This window comes from Epinephelus moara, chromosome 6 (assembly GCF_006386435.1).
Source record: "Epinephelus moara isolate mb chromosome 6, YSFRI_EMoa_1.0, whole genome shotgun sequence".
Lineage (NCBI taxonomy): Eukaryota > Metazoa > Chordata > Actinopteri > Perciformes > Serranidae > Epinephelus > Epinephelus moara.
In genome coordinates, this window is record NC_065511.1 from 6,156,134 (window position 1) to 6,166,931 (window position 10,798).

Consider the following 10,798-nt stretch of genomic DNA (forward strand, 5'->3'; position numbering starts at 1 on the left):
AATTCATTAAATAATTTTGCTTGTAAATGTCTATTTGCATCACGTTTATTACAGAAAACACATTATTTGATCAATTTACATTGTGCCCCTAAAGTTCTTTGTGCGCTCCTTACTTTTTCAACTTAGGAGCACATGTGCTCCTTGGGAAAAAAGTTAGCGTCAAGCCCTGGGTGAGGAATGTCTGAAGTAAGAGCCACAGGTTAAGGGCACAGAAGCACCCATCATGCTACATATTTTTCACATATTAGTCAAGTTAGCATGTATGGAATATCTGCTGTTGGCCATAAAAATACTGTATATCAGAGACTAAATGGATGCCAGATGTCCAATGCAAAAAAAAATCTGATCTTAGATGCCTGCAGTGTATATAAGGCTGAACTCACACAAAACTGTGTCAGTACTGGATTTATTATCAGCTGCAGGGGATCATGAAAAGAGACTCTGCACACCTGTTTGTGATTTTATCTTTCTCTGAATTATTATTGGCATAACAACGTGATGCATTTTCCATCCAAAACTAACAGTCTGCCACCTCTATCAGCTGTCGCCAAGTCACACACTGAAACCCTGAACACATGTCAAAGCAAAGAAAAGATTATAGAGCTTCACAAACTTTTGCGCTCTTCATTAAACCAGTCATAAACATACAGTAACACAGTCAGCTACCCTACCCTACCTTACTCTACCCTACCCTACCCTACTCTACCTTAACGTATCCTACCTTAATCTACTCTACTCTGCCTTCTTATCCTACCCTACTCTACCCTACGTTATAACTAGGGCTGTCAAAATTGCTCAAAAAAGACGTTCGAATATTCCTTCTAAAAATAACTCATAGGTTCGAACCATTCAAATATTTTTTTTCCCGCATTATGTCCACAAGAGTGCAAACTAATACAAGGAAACATACTTGTATATGTATTAATACAAGGAAACGTAACTACTTGTAGATATTTTTATTTCAACATAAACGTCTTTGAAAACATTTACATACCTACACATTAAAACACATAAAACAATTATCTATAACATTACGTTATAAACGACCGCGGACCTCTCGCTGGACCCCCCTCTCTGACCCGCCAGGCCACACCGCCCGCGGAAGCGCTGCGAATAGCCTCGAAGCGCCATGACCCTGCAGCGATCGTTTCGGCGTCTGGTCTATTTTCTGCGCGAGCCGCGAGCGAATGTGTCAAGCCGGGTGACGGAGACAACAGCTGGGAGCAGAACCGCTTGTCGACCAGGCTGGAGAAATGCGCGCCTGATGCCAACGCCCACTCGCAAAGAGGACAGCCGCGGTGGTGTTTTTTTTCCTCTCCACAATCGAATATCAATTTTCACATTCGAAGGTCCATTTTTTTTTTCAAATTCGAATTTAAATTCAAATTTAAATTCGAATTTAGAATATTCGTCGACAGCCCTAGTTATAACCATATTTCCGTTTCTTTCCAAACCCGCTTTGTCTCCCTACCCCAGCGCCATCTGATTGTCTTTTCACTATCCACCAAGTGCATTGCATTTTGTATACTTCTGTACAGACACACCAGTACCTAGGAGCAAGGAGCCCTAACAGAACACTGCCTCTTGGACAAGGTTACAAGACTAAAATAGGAAGCACTGGTTTAGCTTAAAAATGTGTTGTATTTTATAAGCTCATCATGTTTCCTTTTTTATTATATAAATCTTAATCTGAAAAGTAACTAGTTACTATATCTGCCAAATAAATGTGGTGGTATAAAAAGTACAGTATTTCAGTATAAAGTAGCATAAAATGGGAATACCCATGTTTCCTTCTTGGAATATGGAACATTTTCACCTTTCACCTTTGTGAAATAGAGTTGTGTTGAATCTGATTTTATTGGCAACTTGGGGTGTGCAACAAGCTGTAAACACAACAATGACACATTATTAACCTTTAAGTGGATGCGACTAATGTGTTAGCGAACACTTAATGAGCGCAGTGAGTGAAACTGCGGTTAAGGGGAACCATTACAAGTGACCCTTTCCACATACTTTACACATAGTAATGTGATCCCTTGTTAATATGAAAATGTTGATTATAGCGGCATGTTTTTGTTGATTGACTCCTCAGCTGAATTACTAATATGTTATAAATAGCCACAGTCTACAGGCTGCTTTGCAGGAACTTGACAAGTTGATGTAACAGGCCTGGGTACACTTTCCAGCTTAAATCCAGTGCTATATTTTGGAGAATGTTACCCAGTAATGCCTGAAGAAGATATCGCCGACATCAAACTGGTGCTTTGTTAAATGTATTGGGAGCTATCGACAGAATGTGCAGATAATATTTTTGTTTCTTCTCTTCTTCTCTTTCTTCTCTGTGAAGTCTTAAGCATGTTTATTTTTAATTCTGAGGGTGGTATACGTATACACAAAGGGAAATTTATGACGCCCCAACTCAATAGGATAGCCCTACCTCAAATAATACCCTTCAAATTTAGTAGAATGTGTGTAGGAATATTCAGTGTTTTTTCTGTCTCTGAGAAAGAGGTTTGAGCACTGCTGCTCTCCTTTTAGCTCAGTTTCCTATCTTGGACAAAATCTGGGTGGGTTCTGCTGGGTCGGATCTTCCTTTTTCACTGGTTTGCTTTCATATGTTATACCTGCGTTTCAAATCCTTTCCCTTTGCCAATCATATCCCATCTATTTTCAAAATCAAACTATCCTGTCTTTTCACTCAATGTTGGTGATTTGTTTCTGTTTGGTTACCTCATCCTGAGACTTGAGATGAAATTGGGAGCCGTATTCAGCGATTCACTTTTACCTGGCTCACCTCCAGTTAAATCCTCTCAGCAGAAAAAAAGTGCTTCTCCAGGGAAAAGATGGCTGAAGTCACTCTGAGATTATCTCTCGGCTTGTGCTAAAATGCTTAGTTTCAGAAGACATGGAGATGCAGATTGTAATGAAGTCACTGTGTTAATGCTTCTCCTGACCTCAGAGCCTCAACTGTCAGACCTGCTCAGATTTAATACCTCACTGCTCTGATGACAAAAACTTAAAAAAGTTATTCTCATTAACACAGACTTTTCTACAGACTTACTGAGGATGCATGTGTTACTACAATGCAAAACGCACATGATCATAAATAGCATCATTTTGGTATCAGCACCAGAACTCAGGTGTTGTGTGAACACTAGTTTAAAAGTTTACATATGATACCCAACCTTTGTTCTTATGATGGAGCTCCCCTCTTACTTGAATCTGTTGACTTGTTTAGTTGTCTTTTTGGAAAGCCATTTAAACCATTTGTTATTACTAGAAAATGCCAAAATAGCCCACATGATGAGCAAGTGAATATGATCTGTTCTGACATAAAATAATAAGTATGTTTTATCCTATAAACACAGAATCATAACTGTGATATTACTAATTAAACATTTCTCATTTGATTTTTTTCATTTGATCAGTACATTAGCACACATCATATGAGACCCAGCTTCGTTTTCTTGGAGACCCTAATCATTAGATCCCATCAGGGTCTCTCTGGGTTTAGCTGCGATGAATCCTGCCCAGAATCCTGACTGAGCTTGCAGTGTCTCTTCTGACAGAAAAAAAAAAATCTAAAAATTCTATAGGGGCATACAAGGAGCACTGTACTAGTCTTGGGGAGTGCTACTCAGTCTGTTAAAACAGTTGTATAATGGCTTCTGTCACACTGCGATGATGTTATTATCATTATATTTTCTATTGCAAATTTTTAACAAAAAGCCATGGGGAGTAGACTTTGAAAGACTTCAGCATTTACCTGGTATTGAGCGTCCTGTTGAGTTGCTTTATGGGAAAATATATAATAGGTGTGGGGTAAAAAAAACATTGATACAGCATAGTAATGCAATATTTTTGTGGGGCAATATTGCCTCGTTACATGGACACCAAGTATCAAATTTTATATATATATATTATATAAATTATTTACAAATACAAATTTAACTTCTGGTAGTCTACTAGCATAATATAATCAATTGCTTTTTCAGTTCACAAGATATATTATGCTGCAATAAAAATGACTGAAGTAAGACGACGAGACTAAAAACGTTATCACATTACATAAAACTGTTTATGTTGACAATTTTCCTTTGGAGATATCATTTGGCTTTGAGAAAAGCTAATAAATCACAGTATATTGGAAAATATTTTATTGCAAACTGCAACACATTTAAAATAGCAATAATGCAGTATGGTGACTCATGTATCATAATAATATCATATCGTGGGGCCTCTGGTGATTCCTGGCCCTAGTATCCAATGTTTTTGAAGCTTGGAGGTTCAGTTTTAATTATAAGTACGTGATGAAAATTTGCTATCTGGCAGATCTTTATAAACAGTCTGTAGGTGATGGGACAGAATTTTGGTGTCAGAAGTGTAATGGTTTCCATTTGTAGTCTTTTGTCTGTTGGGTATTGTCCGACAAGGAGTTCGCTTTATATTGGCTGTTTTGAAAATGTATTTTCATACATATACTAATATCAGTTTATAGAGATTAGCTAAAATGACAGACACATGGAAGAGGAAGTCCTGACCTTGATATTTGCTGGCTACACCGCATCTCCCAAAATTTTGGCCTTGCCCCCAGAGGATAGCCACTGGGTTCTGAGACTGCGGGCTGGCTAATTTACAGAAATGTTGATGTGCATTGTCCTTAAAAATCAAAGAAAAGACACGAAATGAACTGGGATTGACAACAAAAATAAAAAAATATAAATGACAGACAAGAATTAGTCTTGAATAATTTTACAGTACATTTGTCAGATAAACTATGATGAACTGTAATGATTTTTTTTATTGTCAATTAATCTGTTGATTATTTTTCTAATTCACAGATTAGTTGTTTGGTCAACAAGATGTCATAAAATGTTGAAAAATGTTGATCAGTGTTTCCCAAAGCCCAAGATGATGTCCTCAAATGTCTTGTTTTGCCCACAACCCAAAGATATTCAGATCACTGTCACAGAGTAGCAAAGACCCCGGAAAATAAGAATTTGTAATCAGAGAAATGTTACTTTTTTTCTTGAAAAAGATCAAACAGATTAATCATATATAAAATTAGAGTGATTCATTTGATAACCAGCTGATTAATAATTGCAGCTCTAAGCTACTCTATTTCAGTGACTGTCTTGTCAAAATATTTGCACAATACATTGGCAGACTGTTGGGATACATTGGTCTTATCCAAGGCCATGTTAACAAATACAAATACCTATAATTATAAGAGCAGGAATTGCTGCTGTTGTCCTACTTGAAATGTAATTGTATTTTTTCCCTGTGGCTCATGTTAGACCAAACGACTGAAGAGACGGGAGCTGTTTGCCAGAGAGGGTCTGACATGGCAGAAGATTGTCCATTTCTGCTCTGAGCATCAGGACAAAGCTAAACAACAAGCTGCCAGTCAGGAACTGAAGAGCCTCCTTCTGGCAGCCAAGGAAATTGGTAATTAACTCCTCAACTTCAAATCCATTTTCATTTCATTCAATCTATTTTCATGTGAAAAATAACAGAATGCCATTTTCTGTTTTTAGACTGCCTGTCTAAAAGTGATTATGATACACTTGGCAGCAGCTGAAATTATTATTGTTTTGTGCCTTTGGTCGTTCAGGATCAGAAATCATTGTGAGTTTAAAGGGAGAGAGCTTGTCTGGCTTTAATGAATGATCCACTCATAAGGACAGTTCACCCAAATTACAAAAAACCCCCAAAACAAAACATTTTTTAGTGACTGCTAGAGGCATATTGTCATCCAGATAATTTTGATTTTATTTGCCCATATTCTGAGGTGTCTAAGATTTGTATTTTCTATCATTTAGGCAAACTGATCCTTCAACCCAAATCATAAAAACATGTCAGTGAAAACAAAGACTAATGTTGAAGTCTTTCAGTGTTCAGAGATATAACCTGGTTCATCATTGAATTAATAGACAATACTGATACATTCACATTTGTTTTTACCTTCAGATGTGTAATTAAAGTAATTGGGGTAAAAACTGCCTCATCTTCTAATGTTATAATGCCCAAAACAAGGTCCAGCAAGTTCACATTGCCCCAGTGTCTTTACTAAGCTAGTGAGTAAAACTGATATGAATCATTGATAAAAGGGACACCCTTTCTTTAAATGGTGGAATCTCGTCTCTGTGCTGGCGATAGATGTGGCCAAAGGCATTATGTTTTTGGTGTGTCCATCCATCCGTCCATCCCATTGTTGTGAACAAGATATCTCAAAGTCGCCTCGATGGAATTTCTTTAAATTTGGCACAAACATCCACTTGGATTCAAGGATAAACTGATAAGATTTTGGTGGTCAAAGCTCCAAAGCTTCTGTGACCTTGTGTCCACCTCATTCTATCTCAAGAATGCCTGGGGGAATTTCCTCAAATTTGGTGAAAACGTCAAATGTAATCAAGGATGAACTGATTAGATTTTTGTGGTCAAAGGTCAACTTCACTGGTTCATGGAGACTTACAATCGCAAGGCTGTAAATCTAGTTATTATGTCTGATCCAGTAAGTCTCAGGCACTGACCCTTTCTTGACTTCCAACATTTGACCCTTGGAAGTGCCATGAAGCTCCACTGATGCTAAATTTTGAGTGAGTCAGACATTTCTGAAACCTACAAAGTGACTGTTAAGTCACTCAAGTTACGGAAAAACTTAATTATATCAAAATTGTTTAATAGATGCCCTCAACATATTGCATTGTTATTGATCAGATAACAACCAAATACATTGGCAGTGGCGGTTCTAGCCTAAATAGCGCCCTGGGCGACACCCCCCTATTCCTTTCCATGCAGGTTGGTCCTAAGCAAGTGGTTCCCAGCTTTTTGGATCAAAACCATAGCTCTTGGAGGTTTTCAGGGTATCCTTGTAACACTTTTTCAATCAATCAATCAATTTTATTTATAAAGCCCAATATCACAAATCACAATTTGCCTCACAGGGCTTTACAGCATACGACATCCCTCTGTCCTTATGACCTTATGACTTTTGGGGCCATCTTGCACTAGCTTGCCGTTTTTTAAGCTCAGCAAAGAAGACTTCTTGACAACAGTAAGACTTAATTAAAGCACTCAAGGAAGATCACTTGTTTGCCATCAATATTGCCATCATTATACGGCTACGTTCACACTACAAGCCTTAATGCTTAATTTGATTTTTTTGCTCAGATCGAATTTTTTTTTTGTTTGGCTGTTCATATGATACTTTGCTTGGGTCAAGACCTTTGTGTCTGCCCACTTCACCAAGTTGATTGATTCCTCTGGCATAGAGACACTAGTCTCTGGATTGAAATAAGCCATTGCGCAACACAGGGGGACAAACAGTTAGCCAATCAGCGCCATGGGCGGGACTAACGCTGTTGTCCAGCAACCAATAGGCAGTAATAACAACACTGGCGAGTACAATAGACAAGATGGACGCTGCTATCAAGGCTGTTCTAATGCTGTGTTGCATTTATTTAGAAAGTTGGAGGTTGGAGCTGGAAATGACGCCACACTTGAGTTGATCGCCTTCCAATACCACTGGTTGGAAAACCAAGATGTTGTCAGCAATACCAGTTCAAGCCAGGTTATCTATTGTTAGCAATACCAGTTGATAACAAGGCATTATGTTGTATTTTGCGAATACAGACACTGTAGCAACATGCCCACTGATAGAAGTTGTGAGTATGACTGTTTAAATGAGACACATATGACAGAAGTGCTAATAAACAGTATATTACTGTAATTTTTACTACTGTGGATGGGCCAAGCAGCCATATTGGATTTTGAGGTCGGGGTTAGTGAGAATCCTCCGACTTGCTAAGTCAGAAATGACTCTCATACCACTGTCATGGAGTCAATTCCTAACAGTTTGGTAGCAAGGTCGATGTCAATTTTCAAGGATCGAACCGTACTCCTGCAATTTTAACAAGGGTCTTGGTGTTGCCATCAGAGCATGTGAGCGGAGCGGGGAGCGGGAGGATTTTGTGTTGAGCGAGGAGCGGCTATTTTTTTTAAAAGGTGGAGTGGAGCCTTATTTCTCGCTCCAATTTCGCTCCAGTCGCTCATGCCCCACCCAGAATGCATCTTTGCACCTGTGCACACCCACACTATTTTCTTTCAAAACTATGGAGTTTACTGTGTACTTCAGAAAAGAAACTGAGAAGAGAAGCAGCGGTACCTTGGAGAACGGTCCCTAACTGCGGGGAGAGGCGAGAGGGCTTCCCCGGAGAATCTACCAAGCTCATGTTTTATTGGTGCCGTAGCATTGTTCCGACCTCTCATTAGTCCCACGTCCCGTTGTTCCGATATGTGATTATTACTGTATTTGTGTAGATAGAGGATCAGCAACGCAACAAAAATAGGCTACTGGTCGAGATACAAGTGTCATAGAGAGGAGAGAATGAAACACCATAACCTCCTGTTATTAACTCTGGGGTCGGGGTTGAGAGCGCTCTCTGCGGTGCTGAACGGCTCCCGGCGGGCGTATTTCTGCCTTGACGGTGCGCGACCGGCTCTGGGTCAGCTGGGAAAGGCTTGAGGCAAAGCAGGCTCACGGCTTATGTGTTTGCAACTTTCTTTTTCATTTTAACCCACACCATGATCTTTTCCTAACCCTAACCAAGTGGTTTTTGTGCCTAAACCTAACCAGACCTTAACCACAGGGTATCATGATGATTTCGGAACGGACTTCGGAACAATGGGTTTAATATGGTCGGAACAATGGGATATCGAACCAATGGGCTGTCGGAAAAATGGGCAGACCCCGTTTTATTTGTGAATAGAAGATTACAGGTTAGGGTAGTACGACGCAGTTTTTTTGAGCGGAGTGGTGAGCGAGTGGAGCGGGATAAAATTTATGATGGAGCGGAGCAAAGAATGCGCAGAACCAAGCGGAGCGGACGAGCGGCGCAAAGTGACAGGTCTGCGAGTGAGGAGCGGAAATTTTCACCCGCTCCGCTCCCCTCACATGCTCTGGTTGCCATACACAAATGACTTTGTCCTTGTCTCCTGCTGTACTACTCAGTCTCGTGGTAACATCTATAGTCGGCTAACCACACTTGGAGACAAAAAAAACTAACAAGCTACCACCCAAACCCCTTTATAATCTCCCAGTAGTTCAACTGGTTTCGCAGTCTCAGTCTGTTTTCAGTGCTGTCTGACACAACCAGCCACCATCAGGAGACATCCAGCTATCACAGTCCATACAGAAAACAATCCAGAAAACATCATCCTGTCCATAGATTTTTTTGCTAATATAACACAAATTCCATTAATTTACTATAGGGGAATGTTCACACAACTACTCCTATAGGCATCGTCATCACGCTTCAGACCTCATACACAAACTCGTCTGTAGCTAAACTAATCCTATAATCACACAAACTACGCATATCCAACTTTTATGGTAGCCCAGATGTGACATTCTAAAATATGCTCTTTGCGTTTATGTAGTTGATTTTCCATTGGATGGTGCAGAAGATGTTTCCTGCAATTGATTTACACGTTACACGTTACAAGTTACAAGTCTTTACCAGCTAAGACCTTTCTTATCTGGTGAATGGGCTGTCTGATTCATTAAATCAGTAGTCTGACACAAACAGACATTAAGACTTTAGAAAAAACTTTACAAACTTAGTGATTCATATAGAAATAGATGATGCAACTCAGTCCAGTTTATTATATCACCAGCTCTGTCAGAAATGCAAAAAAGTAACACTTTTTAAATTGCTATGTACAGTGCAGTACCCGTAATATCTGTTGCGTTTGCAAGCAATCATTAATGGCTTGCTGTCATCACTGGGACATGGCGACAAACTTAGGCTTAAAACTGGAATAAATAAAAAGCTAATCTAAGGCAGGAGAAGGCATGTTTCTCAGTCACTAGAAATGCAAGTGTATAATTTTAGTGGACGACCGTACAGCAACTACTGGCACGGACTGGATGTCCATATAATTTGCTCATTAATGTTTATTTAAGGTCCTGGAACAAGACAGAGATAAATGTGTGTTCTTTAAAGTATCGTCTCATTTGAAAATGCCCCTGAACAAATGAAAGTGTACTAGATTTCCTCCAGAGACAGGTGTTTGACAGCATGCTGTACATGCTCTAATCCTCCCTCTACGACTTCAAGTGTTAGCTGAACTTCATGAGTCAATTATGGAGCTCTCTTATGAAAGCCTGTGATGATTTTCATTTAGTTTGCTTTTCTCTCCATTTATGGTAGTATATTTTCTTCTCATTCGCCAGTCAAGACTAACAGTGTTTGTTGTTGTGATGCCCTACCAATGCTTTATGTGTTGAACCTGCCCTCAAACAGTGTGGCTGGATCCAAATAAAAAATTACACTTAAGCACACTCTGGAGAGGATGAAAGCAGCCATTCTGCTCTGCTACGTGCAGCAACGACTGATGCTTTTAGACTATTTTAATTGGTTTAAATCCTTTTCATCTGTTTTCGCTTCCCTCTGCCTCTCCAACCTTCTTCACTCTATTCTCTCTCTGTCCCTCTGACATTTTTTCCTCTAATTGGACAATTACTCTGTATTCCTTTTTGTTAAGTGCAGTTTTGGTTAAGCATGAATTGTTTGGAATATTATTTAAATAAGGTGCAGGGACCTTAAACAGTGAGCTTATGCTGTAGTCTTTACTGCTCAGAGGAACGGCTGCTGATTCTTCTGTTCTGAGGCTAGGAATAGTGCACAGCTCAGATTTAATGGCCATACACAGCATTGCAACTATTTGGACTCATTAGTTAATACAGTTATTTACACACACACACACACACACACACACACACACACACACACAA

General features: G+C 39.4%; 1 protein-coding gene across 1 annotated transcript in view; it reads left to right on the top strand.

Moving 5' to 3' along the window:
* The window catches only part of ascc3 (activating signal cointegrator 1 complex subunit 3), a 252,720-nt gene that overhangs the window by 6,117 nt on the left and 235,805 nt on the right, over positions 1-10,798 (top strand). The window contains exon 3 of the mRNA XM_050047693.1: positions 5,298-5,448. Within this exon, the coding sequence (XP_049903650.1) occupies positions 5,298-5,448 (151 nt within the window). The remainder of the gene's footprint in view (positions 1-5,297; positions 5,449-10,798) is intronic.